Source organism: Pseudopipra pipra, chromosome 3, assembly GCF_036250125.1.
Source record: "Pseudopipra pipra isolate bDixPip1 chromosome 3, bDixPip1.hap1, whole genome shotgun sequence".
In the NCBI taxonomy this organism is placed as follows: Eukaryota; Metazoa; Chordata; class Aves; order Passeriformes; family Pipridae; genus Pseudopipra; species Pseudopipra pipra.
The window spans coordinates 92,286,860-92,305,875 of record NC_087551.1 but is presented as its reverse complement, the minus strand read 5'-3'; the positions used below and the strand labels follow the sequence as shown (position 1 = coordinate 92,305,875).

Genomic DNA, 19,016 nt, shown 5'->3' with positions numbered 1-19,016 from the left:
CAATCTTATCCCTTACTCTGTCTTTAATATATCTGAAACTGGCAGACAGAGAGATCTCAGGTGTGGTCTCTGTCACCTTTTAATTTAAGTAAAAAACAAACAAACAAACCATGGCAAGAGCAAAAGAATGTCAGATGTGATGCATCTTACTTGACAAGGTGGCCTAGGGATCCAGATGAAGACCTGTCATTCACATAGACACAGTATACAAGCGATCATTCTGCTTTCTGCAGGTGTAGCAAACTATTTCTGATCTGACAAAGATTTCATATTGTTATGGGGAGAGTTTATGTCAAGCACTGCTTGATCTTTCTCTCTCAGGGTTTAAACCCTAAACTAGTTTTGATCTAGGTTTTGAGCGGGAGACCCTTTAGGTGAGTGATTCTATCCAGCAAAGGCCACTCAGCACCTCATGGGGGTAAAGACAAAGGCTTTATTTATGAGAAATGAAAGTTCTAACTTGACATTTTAACTGTAAACACTTTTTAACTGCAATAATTTTCTGTAACTAGAAGAACAGTCTCCTTTTAATCAGTAGCTCATGCTCTTAGGAGAGTAATTACAACTCTCTCTCACTGAACTGTTGCTTGCCTGTTAAGGACGGGAGTCAAGAATTGACAGTGTAGATAAAAGAAGAGGTGAAGTTAGAGCAAGTTATTTTTAGAGGAAAAGCTATAAAGAATGCAGCAATAGGACAATCTCCTAGTCTTCTATTCCCTCTGACTGTTATCGCTCTATGGGCATAACCACCATGAGGCCATAATAATAAGATTCTTTCTATACCAGCAAATAGTAGTTTTTTTACCTTAAGCACTGTAGTTAATGACACAGCCTGTTCTGCAGAGGCAGTTTAAGTATAAAAGACTTAGCTTGTTTTTATAAGGAAAGCAAGGCAGGCTGTGGCTATATGAGCCACTTCATTATCCACCTAGCTGTACCCGTGCAGGAGCTTGTCCTGGTGTAAACGTAGTAGCAAGAAGATTGACCTGACTGAGCAGCAGTGTAACATTGCTGGGCAGAGCAGGCTTTGTGACTGATATAAGCCTGGAATCACACAGCCACAGCACCTCAGCTCACCATAGCACACCTGTGAACTGCCTTTTCACCTCCACAGTCCCAAGTACTTGCTTGTGGCTCAGCCTCATGGTATTCACCAGCCTCTTTGCAGGTGACTGTCTGAGTAAAGAATCTGAAGGGGAGTTTTGAGATTCATTATGAATTTTTTTGGAAACTATCTAGATCTCCAATAAATCTCAACAATACAAGATTGTTTTCTTAGTAATTTGTTAAGGTTTTTTTTCCCATGGAGCTAGCTCTAACATGTACAACATCACTGTGCTATGACAGACCTTTACCTGCTACCCATTCTTATCCCTGATCATTGACTTGCCATCAAAGTGTCACATGAGAAAGTATTTCTACTTATGTATTTTTTATAAACATTTCTATATCCTGATTTTCTTTCCTCAAGTTCAAATGATATTTCAGATTCTGTTCCAACAGTTCCAGACACAAATTAACATCTCAAGTGAAACGTTCAAATATCTTTGAGAAAAGATACTGGAAGAACACAAGAACAGCTATGCTGGGTCTGAGCAAGGGTCCATCTAGCCCGATATTTTGTCTCTGACAATGGAGAAGAGCAAGTAATATCAACAACAACAACCAAACTTTTTGATTCACTGGACTGATAATTGAACAATTTTTGTAGCTAAACTCCCCAATGCATAAGTCTTTACCTCTGACAATTAAAAAAATGGAAATTTATGGCTTGAAGTGCCTTTTGAATGAGCCCGGTTAAATAGTGCTTGCTTCCTCACACTTTCAGGTAACTTTTATTTTTATAGACCATTATATTGCAATCATTTTTCATTATCTCCATACCATGCAATAGGGAGAAAACCCATTAATTTTCTGTGGGGGCTTGTAAATTTCCACAGTGGGCTTTCGATGCTGTTTTAAAGTTTCTAGTGTTCTGATTTCTGAAGTGTGCTTGTCTCAGGTTTTTGACAGATGTTCAGAAAAATTGAGTGCTGGCCTAAACTATCCCCAGTGAAATCAGCAGAAGACTTCCATAAAGCTCAATGTGCTTAAGCTAGTGCTGAGACCTGACTTTTCAGAATCACTGAGTACCCGATTAACAGCAAAATCTGCTATAAGTGGAGCTGAAACAATGTTTAACTCTCACTCTTTCTCTCTATCCTCCTTCATTAAAGAATAAATATGTATTCTATTTCTAATTATTATTAAATTTACGTATTTTAGTTACAAGCCATAATTTTTGAGAAATCAATGTTCTTTGAAAGCATCTATTTTAACTATTGAGGGAAATTAAAAGGTTATATTTTTCAAGAATGAGAAAGAAATGTTTCATTTTCAGGTAGTATAGAGGTTATACACTTGGATGCAAACACTGCTTCTAATCAGACTTTAACCTGATTTATACCTTGTACTCTTAGCAGTTGCAGGGTATGAGAAAGATATTACTGTTATTTTTTTTGGCCAACTTGCTAATAACACAGTCTCATGTTTTGGATTTCTTTTTTATCCCACAATTCAAATATAAAAATGCAATAAAACCACAAAAACTTTCATGAGATTGAACACATAAACATGACTTCAGATGAATTCTGCTAAGAATGTATGAATGTAACACAGAATTTTCCTGCTTCTCCTTGGATCCTGGTTGTTTCTAATATTATTTTCGTATATGTGCATCTATATTTGTGCACATAAATGTATCTACATCTATTTCTGTTTTGATTCTATGAGTCTTCCAGCAAGGTCTTCTCTTTGAAGTATTTTTAAAGTTTACTGTTGTGCTGGTGCTTCAGCACATACAAACTCATGTTTCATCAAAAAGCTGTTAAATTATGTTACTCACAACTGCAGAATTTATGGTTGGTGCAAAGGTGACTATTAGTTCAGAATGAGTAATTATGTCTGGATTTCCACACAGCTCCAGTGTGCTACTGTATTTTTTGGTGCTTCACTTCTGTTGACATAGAAATAAGACTCATCCATGCAGAACCTGTGAAAAGTCCATCAGGACAATCCAACTGAAAGAAGAGGGTAAAAAATCCCTACTCCAGGAATTAATTTCTCCTCTGTTGTCTCCCTTTGAGGTGCCTCTAAGTACACCTGAGTAATAGGTGTCATACCTTTCTTTTTACTGGACTACCATCACCTACTCCTGCCCTACCTATGCTAGACTGTGCTCTGAGGACTGTATTTGCTCGTCTTACCTGCCTTACAGGCCTGATTGCACTCAGTAGTAATCCTGTATTTCTTTTGGAAATCTATCATCAGTGCTGAATAGAATAATTACATATAGAGATAAATAGATTTTATAAATATTTATAAATGTGTACATATATAAACCAAAGATTTACTTCTACCCGGCAGTAGAAACACAGCAAAATAAAAGTTAAAACTGAGTGATAAAAACCTTTGTGTGTTTGGCCTAAATACTTTCCATTCTTCATTGAAAATCTGTGAATCCAGAACACTTTCAGATATTCAGAAGGGATTAAAAGGGTTTGTCAGTGAGCAGATTGAAGACCTAAGCAATAACAGCCTAGCAACCTTACAACCTTAGGTGGATAATCCCTTTTCATCTAAGCTGAATTATTTTTGAAGCTTGTGGATGTATGTGATCTAGTTTGGGCAGAAAGGATTTGGTGAGAAAAAGACGTTTTCCTCAGGATCAGTTTTTCTACCACCAAATGCTAATGGGAAAATGCTATGTCTTATTCGAAATAGCTGAAACATATATGGGCTTGTCTTGTAAAACTACTGACAACTAAGTATATGTATGCAAACATAATTATACTCCATATTGTGTAGAAATAATTTTCTTTTCCTCAGATTCAGAAAGTTTAGTATAATTGATGAGATACTTAAATACATATGCTTCTTATAGGACTGCCTATTTTAAAATATTCTGCTTCATTGAACTATTTAATTATGCTCTTTAAAAAACGCTACTTATATGCTTCCATGGCATTAACGCAGAGATGTGTACATTGTTTTGGAAATACCTAGCAGTATTCCATGCCCATTTCACAAGCCATTTTTGCCAAATGAATCCCATTGACAACATTGGTAATTTCTTGATCTTATTCCATGTGAACTTTCATGCATCACTAATGAGATGAATGTACCAGGTGACAAGTGCTAAGCCACTTTTTCTGCCCTATCTCTCTTCAAAGAAGGGCTGGGAGAGGACTACTCTAATTGAAACTTAATCATAAATATCATGTATGTGAACTGAAGGAAATGCCAGCCAGTTGAAGATATGAGTCATTCACACTTTTGAAGAATATTACTTGAAATATGACAGTGGCAAAATAGTTAAAAGCTTGACATAAAATGGCAAAAATGTTTATGCAAGCTTCTTATCAACCTTTTTTTTTTTTTTTTTTTTTTTTTACTATCTGGACAGGGTTGTATCCTATGCTTGCTATCCATCATTTTGGAACAGTCACCTGGGGCCATCAGCTGAAAATCACTGTTATGTGTCAAGTGAATATGGAAAAAACTATACAGATGGGCCATGTCCCAATGCTTTAGAAGAATCTAATCGGTTATACCGGTGTGCCTCTCACTACAGGGTCTCCTCAAAAGTAAGTTCATGGTGTGGTGTTCACCTACTGTCTCACTTCTTTTACTCCTTTGGGGATTCAATATTATCTAGCATATTAAAATATGTCCACTTTACTTCAAGACTAGAGCTGCGAATTTTCCTTTATGTTGTCTTTGTATTTTCATAAGAGTTTAAATTCTTTACAGTTTCTCACTTGTACATCATCTCTTCAAAGCTGATGCTTTGTGGTCCTATAGAAATTAGAGATAGAAAGGAAGTTTGCAGTCATCATGGCGCATTAGTGCTTCTTAAACATGTTTCTGAAGCTTTTGTTCATTTGGTAAACCAAATATTTTCTAGCTGAAATACAAGTAAAATACTATATATAAGTACACTTTGATCAACATAACTGGTCTACTCTGGCCTCCAATCGGGAGGCCTGGAGACACACCATCTATAACGCTGCTGATGCCTTTGAGAAAGCACACAGGATCACTCTCAAGGAGAAAAGACAATGCAGAAAGAATCGTGCCTTGCAGAATATACCACCTAAGGAGTCTTTCTGCTGTGCCTTTTGCAACCGGACATGTCTATCTCGTATTGGCCTTTTTAGCCACCAGCGTGCTTGTAACAAACGTGGGTAGAGCCCTTCCCAAATCTTCATTCGTGAAGCCTGGCCATGATAAGTACACTATTTAATAAATGTATTATCTTCCCTTGCCCTTTCTTCTGCTGCTCTCACCTCCTCTCAGGAAACTGATATAATGAAAGAAATCATGGACAAAGGACCAGTTCAAGGTATGGTAAGTTTGGAAGATGATAATGTTATTGAAATAATTAGACCATGGAATGACCTTTTATCAAAATATTAGAAAACACAAATTACATGCCATAGTGAAGAAACCAGTCATATGCGCTGTAGGTCATCCAGGGACATTTGGTGTGCAAGTAGTAGCCCTAAAGGCAGTACTACTGCACCAGAGTCTGTAAAGAGTGAAATGACCTTAACCTGGATTTGTTGAAACTTTGTGCAAAATCTATATACAAAAAATGTGTCTTTTTCAATGACAGTTCTTCAGTCACCAATGAAATAGCAATTTGTGGGTGTGCAGAAGGAATTAAATGTTAGTCAAGCTCTGCTGTCTAGGTCTGAGGTTGATTTCCCCACAAGCTAAGGCCAACCCACCAGGCCTGCTCTCCTCTGATAGTAATGTTGCAGGATATGGGCCCTCTAGCAAGTCACTCAGTACTGAAATATCCCCAGGATTTCCTATTTCAGAGCCCGAATGCTCTTGTTGACTGTAGAGGCTTATGAGTTTTTATTTTTTTTCTGCTGAACTCTGCAATGAAGATCCCTGATCTCTTAGAGGTCAGAAATAAAGAGACATCAGCAGTGAGTGAGGAACTGTAAAAAAACTGTTTACCCTGGATACTGTCCATTTGTGGCAGTGGATGGTGCTGGAGGCAGGTGAAAATGCAGGTTCCTGCTCACACCTCAGGCCCATGTAACTACGGGCTCGGGATGATGGAGAAAGGTCATAGTGCAGGATGTCTGCCTACACTGGGTGGACCAAAGCATTTTATTCAGGGGACTTCTGCATATCTACTGCCTCTAATTATAAAAGGTTTTATCATAATCTCCAATTTATAATTCAAATGGTTTTGATTATTAGATAGAATTCATTTTCATGCATGGAGTGGAAATGGCTTCTTCAAGTTCTTTATGTGTGCAGCTGCAATTAATCTGAAGCTCAGACTTAACAAGAACAACATCATCAGTCATTTTTTTGTTCTGTCCAAGTTTGTTTGCCCAAGGAATATATTCTTTCCCACACTGCATTTGATCTAGATGCAAGGACAGTAATTTCTGCTATTTTTAAGAAAGTGAAAAAATTAGGATCCTCGAGAAAGAATTTCAGACATCTCTTGAATATTGCATTCATAATCTGCGTATACACAGTTTGCTGGATTAATCTCTTGGTGCTAAGTCTTCTACATAAAATAATCAATATTCAGCCTTCTGTTAGGATTTAACCACTCAACACTTCATATAATTTTTGAAATGCCAATGCTTTTCATTTATTGGGTTAAGGTAATGCTGTATGTAGAAAAATCAAGATCTAAATAAGAACATATAACTCAGAGTATGAGAGTATGCATCACTGAGTCAAATTACTTTCCTTTTTTTTTTTTTTTGGCTATAATGTGATTTTTAAATGAGTCACAGTTGCTACCCAATAGTTTGTCACTAAATTCTCTCTTCTATCATCCCATATTACAAATGCAACCAGGGTATAAATCTAATTGTAAAACCATATGATACTTTTTTTTCCAAAACGTCCTGCAAATGATCTTTAAATACTGAAGGAGATTTTCCATTATTCATTCCCTTGTCATTCTTCAAGAACTTACAAATTCCTTAGGGCCAATCTTATCTAATGTACTAGGTAATGTTTAATAGCTGGAAAGATCCAGCTAAATCCTTTAAAGATCATGATGTCAGTCATACTGTTTAATGATTAATGGACTTTGACTTTTGGCTATATTCAAAGTTAAAAAAAAAATATTTTTTTAATAATTTTGAAGCAGGAGGTGTAGAAATGTAATTGAAGATTTTATATTATACAGCTTTCAAGTCAGAATGACAATTTCTCTCTAACATATGTTATTGTCTTATATGGCACAGGAACTATGCAATTAGCATTTTCAGATGCAAATGATGAAATGCTAGTTATTTTAAGAAATCCATTTTCCAATAAACAAAGTGAAATTTTATCAATACTTTGAAAATATTCAAATCTAATATTGTCCATTCATTTTTTTTTTTTAATGAACTTTAGGAAATATTTTAATAGTTATAGTGCTGATGTAGGAAAATTATCCTCTCTGACACAGTAGTCAGTCTCAATCAAAAGGAAAGCTTATTGCTTGCATGTTGTTGCAACACATCAGCGTTTGGACCCCACAAAACTTATTATTTCAGCTATCATGATCTTGGGAAAAAAAGAGGACTGTTTAATTTGCTGACATAGAAAACGATCTGCAGAAGCACTCAGCTACATTAATGTATAATGCTAAACTTTGTTTCCTTTTGTAGCGACTAGTTTTAGTATCTTGTATCTTTGCATGTCTAAGAGATAAATCCTTATTGAAGAATTTTATGCTGTATCTATATGCATAGATCTGACAAGCTCAGCATGACTGAAGTAGGCCATGTATGAACTACAGTCGACCTTATAAAAATTGCTACCTTTTCTGATTCATTAATAACCAATCCATTCATTTTGGAAAATGCAAAATCTCTTCTTTATGAGAGGAAAAAACTTAGCTGGTGGACCGTGATCATCTCACCCTGTCCAAGTCACAGTCTGTATCAGGACAAATCCACTGAATAAATAAAAAATATCTCAGTGCTAGATCTAGACTTGTCACCTGTCCGTCCACCCTACGCTTCATGCACTCAGACCACTCTAACTCCAGAAACTGTACCATTATTTAGCTCCTTATTGCAAGGTATATAGATATACATATACATGAGTATATACATTCACACATAAACAAATGGCTGTATACATACACATGCAATGTATATATAAACATGGATGAAATTCTCTCACATAGACTACTTACTGTGGAAACAGGCTTCAGAATTTTCTACTTCACTTCAATGGAAATAATTTATGCATGATATTTCTCCACAGACAAGAACATGTCTTTTGATTTGGGGCACAGGTAACATTCTCCCCTATGCTTCCAGTTGAAGGCAGCAACATAGGAAGAATCAGATGGGCTGAGTCTATTAATACAGGGGTACATGGCTGGTGTCACTGCCAAAATGTTGGCTTTTTTTGACAATGGAATGGGCCTCAGCACTAGGCATGCTGGTATCAGACAGGACTCATCTTTCCCAGAGAGGGAGGAGAGTTTTTGCTTGGGAACTAGCAGGGCTCATTGGCAAAGCCTTAAGCTAGATGTGACTGAGGAGGAGAGACAATATCAGGCTGGTCCCTGGCAAGGTGTGGGGTGAGATACAAACCTGAGGGACAGGATACTAGTGAGGGTCCTCTGCTGGTGACTCTGAAATGTGCTGGCCACACTGAAGCACACTTGCAGTCATATAGAGATGAGCCAGTGACTCCTGAGGGAACAGAAGCCAACAGGGAAACACCATCCCATTCCTGGAAGTGTTCAAAGCCAGACTGGATGGGACTCTGCGCAACCAGGTCTAATGGGAGCAGATGTCCCTGCTCATGGCAGGAGTTTGGAACTAGGTGATCTTTAATGTCCCTTTCAATCCAAGTCATTCTATGATTATACAATTTAGAGTTGCTAATAAAGAATAGATTGTTTTCTGAAACTGAACATATGGACACTGATTTCAAGAACAATGTGATTTAGAAACGAAACATCTTCTCCCGTCTCATCCTGATGGAAGATGAGATCTTCGAACCTCAGTCCTCCCATGGGAGAAGTGAATTCCGTAGTATTTGCATTCAACCCCTCCCTTTGGCCAAGGTATAAAAACAAGATCCAGGGACACCTCGACAGTAATTTTTTGAATGACATTTCCTTCACTGCCCCAGTGATACTTTCACCTGGCCTAAGGCCAGCAGGAGTCTTCACCCTTTCTGTTCCTTTGTATCACTTTCAAGATCTCCCTCTACAAGCTCCTCTGCAGCTCAGAAACCTGTACAGGTGGCATCATACACAGTGGGACAGGGACATCCACAGGAATTAAACTTCTAGCTCTGTACACTGGTGAGCCCAGGGACAGAGGGAGGAGGGGAACCTTTACAGAGATCCCTAATGGAGTGCTGAGCTTGCATCTAGAAACTAAGAATAAAGTTTGTGCTATTTTCCAGTTGGTCTGTGACTGTCAGAGAGTGAGCTCTGGTTTGGTAGGTAGCTCAGCAGAAGCTGTAACATTACTAATTTGAAGCATTTAACTTTTTTTCTAATTTAACGGATACAACTGTCCCTCTGACTTGCCACCTAGGTAGCATCATGGCTGTTTATTCCCTGTGTCTTGTTATCAGAGTACAGTTTGTTATGTGAATGACCTCATTAGCAAGGTACATTTTTATCTGGGCAAATGGCATCATTTCACCATGTTTTGAGAAGTTGTTTTTCATCCCCTACAATTTGAGACTGTTTTCTGTTTTAAGCTAAGTATGATAGAGGCCAAGATATTGCAAAGATACTTAATTTCCATCAAGTTTATGAAAATATTCATGTAGGAAAAGGAAATTTGAAAGTGGGCTGGAAAGAAAAAACTGTGGCATGAGCTCACCTTACTGGATATTGCAGATCTCTACCAGACACACATGTTATAAATGCTCCAACCACATAAAAAATGGTCAGTGAAACTTGTGTTTTATGGCACTCCCATGGTGCAAGATTTTAGGAAATGGGATTTCACTAATTTTCATGTCCAAGCTGTGTGGCAGATAAAATCATAAGCTAAAAAATAAGTTAAGTTCATATTTAATGCTTCTGATTCGCTGGACTCTGAAGGCAATGTAGACATGAAAAATATTTTCATTTCTCTGGATCTAGCAGCCCACCATACAGCAAATGGTAGTAAAGTGGCAGAATAAATGTGGAAAAGGAACCCAGAACTATTTTTTTTAATAAAAAAGTGAATGATACTCCTATGAAATAATGAATAGACACGAAATGAGAGTTGTAATAGTTGTAATCTTCATTCATTTGCACAAAATTTCCTGTTCATCAGCTCTTTCACCTTATATTTTTATAGACAAAAAGTGGTGTTTTTTCCACACGTTTAGTTGAACATTAGGATTTATATATATACAGACAATCTAGTTTTCTTTAAGGAGATTACTGTGTACTTAATGAACTCTGAGTTTCAGAAAAAGGCATACATGTCACTCCACCATATTTCACAGGATATACATTGTCTGTTAGATTCTCTTCTTGAATATGCAGATGCTAGTCAGAACTGAGTAGTTTATACATGAACTTTAAAGAGATTAATTTTGTTGAATTGGATTACAAAATTTAGGTAAGCCTCAAAAGGAAATGTTTCTTCTTACTGTAATGGAAGAAGCTTGTGATAAGGGGCTTCCATGACAAAGAAAGCCAACCAACTTGATAAAAGACCTTCGAGAAAGCTCTGTTCAAGTATTTCTGTTGGCTCACTCACAGCAGGGGAATTCTGAGAAATTAATGGGTTTAATATAATTATAAACACACAGTGCAGCCCAACACACAACAAAAATTTCACTGGTAAAATGCAAGGAGTGAATAAGAATGGAAGTAATATTTGCTGACTCTGCTGATTTTTCCTATTGTTTTTCAGCTATAATGAGAGTGTATGAAGATTTTTTCCTTTACAAAGAGGGAATATATCGACACACCCAGAAAGCAGGATCTAGATGGAAAACTCATTCAGTCAAACTTCTTGGGTGAGTAAAGCACATTCTCTTACCCTTTTTCTCTGCCAGTCATTAATGTAGTAAAATGTCAATGCTCAGTTCAGAACACAAAAATTTCACTTTCAGTCAAAGAATTCAAAGTTGGGACACTACTAGCTCACAACATAAGACTGTTGTTGTTTCACTTTTGCCTTATCTGAAAATTTTAGAGAGTATTGGAAAGAGGTGTAGACCCATTGTCTTTTAATCTACTCTAACATTTCCTCTAAAATTTCAAATATAATGGTTTATAAAATAAGATAGTTTGCTGAGTATTCACAAATATTCCAAGTACACATCAATCTGTGAACAAAGCTGATACAATCTTCTACAAACATGCCACCAAGCAGAATGGAAATAAAAACATGAAAATTGACAGTGGCCTCACAATTAACCAACATAGCTTACTCACACAGCAATATGGGTTCTCTATGTCCTGAACAGAATCATCAGCTGCTGGGATGCTGCTGATCTTATTTGGGAAACTGCTGCAGAAACATGTATGTCGTACCCTAGTGGATTTCCCCTCAAATGTCGAGCAGTGCCACTTATTAAGAAGACAAGTATGTGTCATGGTTTGAGAGCCCCAAAATCCAATTCTCGGGTCCTAGTCCCCCTCCCACATCTCAACCCAGTGTGAGATGGTTTTCCAGACACCACATGAGACTCAAAATGGGGGGAAGGGATTATATATTACAATGACTGTACAAAATAAATATTACAATGCATCACACAATCTTAACTATCTCTACCATGACAAAACAGTATTTACAATGGATCAAGTCTCTTCTCCCTTCCAAATAAAAGTCCAGGAGGGAAGAAGGAAGGGATCCTTTCTACTTTCAGAGCAGCAGTCTCTAGGGCAGCAGGCTCTCTTCTCTCATGCAGCAGCTGTAGCTGGATCTCTGCCAGTACACACGAGGGGCGTATCCAAACCCTCTCAGCCCTTCATCTCCAAGTGAGGGTCCTCTCTTCCATGGGCTGTGTTCGCCTGGACAAAGGTCACTTCACCACGGTCATATCAACGAAGTACAGGAGCCTTCGTGATGGTCTGTATCTTCAGGAGATTCAAGCCCCCTTTGCAGAGCTTCTGTGCTCTGACTCAAAACTGCCAGCTTGGCAGTAGCAGCAGGGGGGCCAAGGTCACCCCCTCTGCATTCCTTCTGGTCGTCCTGGTCCAGCTCCGGGACGTCTCCAAGCTTCTTAGCTCCTCTCTCTGGTGCTGCAGCACTCTAGGAGTCTTCTCAAGTAAGAGTCCATCATCCTCCTCTCTCTAGGAGGGGTCTCCAAGGAGCTTGGGGGGTTTTGGTTCAGTTCTTACCCAAACTCTGACTCTGTAGAGCTTAGTCCTGCTCTGTAGCCGGCTCTTTCGGCTCTCTCAGACAACTCTGTGTCTTCCTGCTCGGCTGCATGTTTGTTTGCTGCTTCTTCAGTTCTTATCTCGTTCTGGTTCTCTGCCACCCTTTCTCCGTCCACTGCTGCTCTGCCGCCGCTCCGTCTGCCCACTCACATTGGAGAAAACTCCTTCAGCTTTCTAGCTACAGGTACTTAGCCCAGTTTAACACTGTTCCAAGTCCCTGCAGCCTCCCAGCCAGGGGCGGGGGGGGGGGCCAGCCCCCCGTAGGGCTCCTGCTGCTTCTCCTCATGGCTCTACGACATGGCTACTTCTCCAACTCCAACTACTACTTTCTTTTCCGGTCTGCTTGTGGTATGTTTATATATTGCAAAAGTGCTCATTGGTTCAAACCTCAAGGGTCACCACCTCCTGGGGGTTTACCATTTTATAACTTCAGGGGAAAAACTGTTTTCTCCCACCACAGTATGTAATAATGCATACACTTGAATTACAGAACACACTACGGGACTTTATTCTTTGACATGGAGGGAATATGCAAGGATGAATTTATTAAGTCACCAAGTGATTACACAGAAAAAGGACTGTAGAATCTCAAACAAATATTTTAGTGGTGGTCTAGAATATGAAATAAATAATGATTCAGGCCTGTGCTAGGAAGATTACTAAGAGTATCTTCAACATGTAGTTCAAGCAAATAAAGTCACAAAATAAGGTGCATTTTGCATTTGTATCTGATAGTGGCAGAGCAGCAGAGAGAAGCAGTAGGCTTATGGAAGATGGTCCTTGATTCTTTACTGCTGCAAAAAGTATTGACTCAGACTAGTAGAGGAAAAACTCCTGAATTATAATTAAAGAGAAAGTTGTGAAGCAATGAAAAAGAGAAACCAGAATTTCTCATAGAAAAATGGAGGACTGAATTAGGAAAATATGTTATGGAGGAAAATCAGTATGTACTGGTTTATGTGTGTGTATTTAAGATATATCTGAACAGCCACGAGAAGCCAATAAAGTTAGAGAGTAAAGTTTGAGTGCACTTTGAATACAGAGATGAGCTGCTGTGAGGCTGTGGTTTTGGTGTTGGGAGGGCTATGAAGCATGCTTGGTGCAAGCGTGAAGTGATGACAGCTGTTCCCTAAGACATGCTGCCCCACAGATGTGCTAAATAACCTACTTGGGTGAGTGATTAACCAAGAAGGGCATGTGGGGACAAAGTGATGGCTGAGGAGGGAGAGAGGAGAAGATAACTAATGTGCTGAAGTGGATGCTGATTTAAATGGGAACTGATAGTCTCTGCAAAAAGACAGCAGCCCTTGGGCAAGGAACCACTCATGAACAAAATCTGAGTGCCTTGACTGAGAGAGGCAGCTTCTTGCAAAGGATTGTATTGAGTGGTCACTGCAAAACATGGAGTAGAGAAAAACTGAGTGGTCTGATATACTTAAGAAGGACATGAGAAGTGAAGGAAAAAGACAAAAACCGAAGGTGATATTTAGGAAACCTCAGGCTGGTTCAAAGTTTAATATGTGGGGAATGCATTTACTTTCATTGAACATTGTTGAAGTATCCAATGGATCCAACAATATAAAGAAGTATCCATCCTTTCATTGTCTAATGCATAAATGCTCTGTCTTCCAAGATTATGCCATATAAAAATATTTGCAGAGATGTTTAGCTGTAAAAATAAAACTAGAGTTTGACAAGTTGGAGGCTGTTGGACCAAAGGCAAGGTATTTCTAGCAATGATAAATCCAGTCATGTGGTTCTGCATCATGAAGTCTAAACCACTCCTTTGCATAGATTTTAATGTTGTCAGGATTAAGCTATCACTTTTTCATATCATTCATTAGTTTCAATTAATTTGAATGCAAAATATGTGGCCTGGGTATAAGTTCTTTGTCACTCATATATAGCTTCGGTGATTTTTTCTTGAGCAAAGGATAATTTAGTCCTTGACCTAAATAACAAACTCATGGAAATCTCACAAAGTTGTACTTAAAATAAAGATGTTGATGTTTATTTGCATTCTGCTTAGCTGTGATGGCTCCTAGAGAGAAAAGAAGCAGCAGAGACCTGCTGATACATATGGTAAAAAATGCAGTTTTGTGTGGGTTGATGCTTATTGTAGTCTCATTTTTTATTTATACTATTTGTAATATTTCAGAAACATTTTTGAGAATGCCTTAAATTGCTCATGAATTGTACAGCCTATAAGGTCACGGACTGATAAAGTGCAAGTACATTTTAGTGAAGCTTGCAAGAGCTATTTGTACAAAACCAGAAATGCACATATAAACTGCCTAATTGACCTTTGGATCATACGGACTGTGAAGGTATTGATTGGCTTCCCTTGTTATGCAACTTGAAATCGTTAATTATTTTCTATCATTCAAAGGCTTATTTGTACAGTCAGCTGCGACAGGACTGTAAGTCTGTCTCCATTGAGCTAATGTGTGACCTCAAGCTCAGGGAGAGAATGTGAAAAGACAGAATAGCATTGAAGGAGGAGAGGAAAATGTGGAACAGCCAGGCAGAGGGTGCTGCGGGTAGCACATCATTTGGGTTTGATCACAGTCTATAGGGACAGTGAAATGGGGCTTTCAGCAATCTGAAGGCAGGATAGACTGATCCCAGTGACATTTAGAGAGAGCAGGATCTCTCAAGCAGATTTTGTGTCAGTATTTCAGAGACAGGGAGGTAAGCAGAAAAAGTGAGTAGTGGAGACTGGGATAAATAACAGCTATGTTTTGATGAAGAAAAGTTAAATTCTTATGCCTCTGTTAAGCAGACATGTTTCTCTGTATCTTCCATAGCTATTCATCTACATTAGCTTAAGTATTTATCTTAAGGTGAGCTGAATTGCTTTGTTGGATGTGATTACACTTTGTGGACTATAAAAGAATCTGTGGGATAATATCAGACTTATACAGCTAAAATGAAAATGTCTAGATTAGGTTAGAGAAATCCTACATGTAATGGCATCCTAAAGTAGATTAAAACCCAAATTACTGGTACAGAGTATTTATAGGAGGACAGTGTTTTTGGAATGTCTTGCATGTATGTTTGTGTGTAGGTACATATATGCATTCATGGATCCATATGTATATACACATATAACTACAGCTCTTGATGACACTAATATGAAAACAAGTTAAAGAGGCACAATGAAACTTCCATATTACATATGAAACTGTCACCTTTTTCTCAACATCTCTTAATAAAACTAGACTAAAATCACATCAAAGGTTAACTTGTTGGTAGGTTTCTGTCAGATTTGTACATTTAAGCTATAATATCTGAACAAACCTGTTGTATCTATTCAATAGCAGATAGTGTCCATAAGAAAAGAAAACATGAGGCAGATTTGTTGATGGTGTAAAGGTGCCATCTTTAAAGGTGCCACTTCCTCTATTCAGTATAAACGAAGTACATGGGATGAAGTGGCCGTGGTTCTAGTTAAAACAAATCTCTTTTTAAAGTTAGTGAAGTAAAGTATCCATCTTTAATGTTTTTAGCAGACAAATCTTCTCTCAGACTTTTTCCTCTGCATCACTTCATTACCAGTGCCAAGCTACAATACATGATCCATACCTTCACCAAAAAACTGGATCTGACACTGAAAAATCCAGGACGGTCTCAAAGCCCATGCCTTTGGCTACAATTAAATCTATGGACTGTCATCTTAAGGCTTGGAAGGGGCAAGAATAGTATTATTAAAAGCCTTTATAGTCTTTCATGAACAAGATACGTTTTCAGATCCTTGGAAAGTGCTCAGAATGACAAAGGACTTCAATAAGAGGACACCGACATGTACATTAACTGGGAACACATTTCTCCTCTATTTTAATCAATGATTCACTGGATGATTTAAATGCAATTGTGCAGCAAATTAAATGGCTTAGCCAACTACTAGACTGAAACATCTGTGCACTGAAAAAACATTGGTTGAATGTTTAACACAAAAAGCCATACTAATGGAGATAAAATTGATATGTGAGGCAAAAAAACTTCTGGTTTAGTGTTGAGGGGACAGAGCAACAGAATTCTAAGATTTAATACAAAATTAAATGACTCTACTGTGCAAAGTCCAAAGTCTTAAAAAAGATACCAGTGTCTACTGTTAGTGACATCTGGTATTTTGCCTTCAAAGACAATCTTTTTCTCTACATTTTCCTTTTGTTCTCTCTTAAACTTACACTCAGAATAGCAACAAACAAGTAATATCTTAAACCACCAAAAATTGTAACCCAAATTATTCTCTTCCTGAATAAAGAAACCTTGCCTTGTGTTCCCTTTTTCTTTCATGGGGAAAAAATAATGTACTTTTTTATTGTCAGACAACCAACATCAAGTATTGTAGTTAAAACTTAACAGCAACACTCAAACATATTTTACAGCAAAGAGAAATATGTTAGAAGGTCATGGGAAAAAGACACACAGTGTCTGATGATTCATGCAGTTAAATCCATGAGAGTGTCTTCCATATAATTCATTACAGTAGATCTGTGGGAGTGATTTAACTGTTGACTCACTGGTAATTTGACTCATCTCCCATTCTGAAAAGTCTAGGCAAAACTGTAGTTTCAAATTCCAGCAACCATTTTCTAAGAAGCTTTTTCTTGTCGTAAACATTAGTCAGTGACCCTAACCTTCTTATTATTAATGAAAGATTAAGAACTAAACTTTTGTCTAAGTAAGTAGATAAAATTCCTAGTTTTTGAAAGACACTAGGTTTTTGTGATATGCACTAAGAATAGGACATTCTCTGCAATAGTTAGGCCTTTTTTCTCTGATAGCATTATGACAGGTATACAATCAAGTGCAGGGAAGAAAGTGAGATGAGAAGTTTTAGACCACATGTATTTCTGTCCAGTCAACAATTTATGCAAAGTATTGACTTCCACTAATATCAATAGATCTGCAGGAATTATTAGCTTGAGGTCTGAGACCTGTCATTATTCTCTACTTTTAAGGCTTTCTTTGACAGCTTTAGTCTTAAGGAGTCAGTTTGTGTAATATTATATAGCACACTCTTCAAAAGTCTTTGCTGTACTAGATTTTAACAACATTTTACCTACAAAGTTGAATGTAAGCACACTAAAATCTGGCAAAATGCCTTGGTTTTAAAGACATTGCTGATAACCCTTTTTGTTGTGTTAGGTTATATTTCTAGGTTTTTTATTTTTTTTCAATGATATTTAATTATCAGCTATTATTTTTTTCCTGATAATTTTATTTATGCTTCTCATGTAAAGTCCACCTTCACTGCAGTGATAAAGTTTATTGGAAAAGAAACAAGGGATGTTCAAAAAAACCTCAATTTCCATTCTGTGTAACAATACTGAAAGAGTCTCCGTATTCTAGTTTTTTAACTGCCAGGCAGAGTTGTGTATTCAGGGATTGCTCCTACAGAGTTAATATGAAGAGAAAATTATTACTGAAAAGGACAGCTAAGGTGTCTCTACTATATAAAATCAGACACAGAATTATGGAAATCATTTTATACAAGATTGCAAGTACTCAGCCTTTTACCTCAAAGAGTACCAGGATGGTTTTTACAGAGTCAGCTGAAGAGGGCTTCCTTTGTGTATGTGGAAATACACTGCTTACTTTTACTCCTTGAAGGGACTGAATGCAGTTCAGTGAAATTAATTCTTTTTGTTCAAGGTTATTTTTGATTGATGATCGTGATGGTTTCTTTTGGAAAAGCTTAGTGGAGTATTTCTTCCAGTATGTTTTTGTCAGACAGAAGAAAAACTCCCGTTTAAAAGTAATTTTCAGTAATTGACAGAGACACCTTCCCTTAGTGATTGCTTAAAATATCTTCTTTTTCTTCTTAATAAAATGGAAACTTTGAATGGGGTAAGGCTTTTCCTAAAAATACTAAAGATGGGGACATTAGTTATCTAAAGCCTTGCAAAATACCCTAATAAAATCCCTTTCTCTCCAAGTAATGAGGTCCAGCATCTGTTTGCTTTTGAAATGTCATTCATTTGGAATAAATATCAAGCCAAAATAATCACAAAAGTAAAGAAAAGAGTGCTATTAGATTATTTTGGTCATCTTCCAGAAAACGTAATATTTATTGTTCTCTAATGGATATTGTCCAAAAATGTGTCCAAGAACGTGTCAACTCACTTTTAAGTCTCTGTCAATTCTGCTTGGGAACTAACTACACCAGAAGTTAAATTCCTTAATTGTTGGGGTGCTTTTTCTTGATGTTTCCTTTCCTGGACTTCTTTCCATTATTGTATCTGCAGATTATTATATGACTTTAAGTTTTCTCTTTCTGCTTGGAGTTTGAGTCCTACACACATCTAGGCTAGTAGTTTCTATATTTTGGCTTACTCTTGTCTCAATTTGTCACACCAATACCTGTTACTGTTGCTCTTTTTACTCCTAGCAGTGACTTATCACATTTAGTGTATTGCTCCAGCCATATGCTGTGTAATTCTTTACTCAAAACATGTATGATCTTGCCTACTTTTAATCTCAGCTTCTTAGGTTTTCTTTCTGATATTGTTGACATTTCTAAAGCAGACTCCATGTCTAATTTGGAGCTCACTATCAGATCAATTAGTTTCAATGCTTTCTCTTCCCTAGAGACACTGGAGATCTCTGTTTACCTTCAACTAGTTTG

General features: G+C 37.5%; 1 protein-coding gene and 1 long non-coding RNA gene across 3 annotated transcripts in view; one reads left to right on the top strand and one right to left on the bottom strand.

Moving 5' to 3' along the window:
* LOC135412012 (uncharacterized) overlaps positions 1-19,016 on the bottom strand; it is a 175,828-nt gene that overhangs the window by 131,914 nt on the left and 24,898 nt on the right. The gene's annotated exons all lie outside the window — the stretch shown is intronic.
* TINAG (tubulointerstitial nephritis antigen) overlaps positions 1-19,016 on the top strand; it is a 45,562-nt gene that overhangs the window by 16,452 nt on the left and 10,094 nt on the right. The window contains exons 7-10 of one of the 2 annotated variants that reach the window (XM_064650338.1): positions 4,445-4,625; positions 5,338-5,383; positions 10,908-11,013; positions 11,911-12,163. In XM_064650338.1, coding sequence (XP_064506408.1) covers positions 4,445-4,625; positions 5,338-5,383; positions 10,908-11,013; positions 11,911-12,148 — 571 coding nt within the window. In that variant the 3' untranslated portion in view covers positions 12,149-12,163. Of the gene's footprint in view, positions 1-4,444; positions 4,626-5,337; positions 5,384-10,907; positions 11,014-11,910; positions 12,164-19,016 lie in introns of those variants that run through there. The other variant, XM_064650339.1, reaches the window with a different exon arrangement.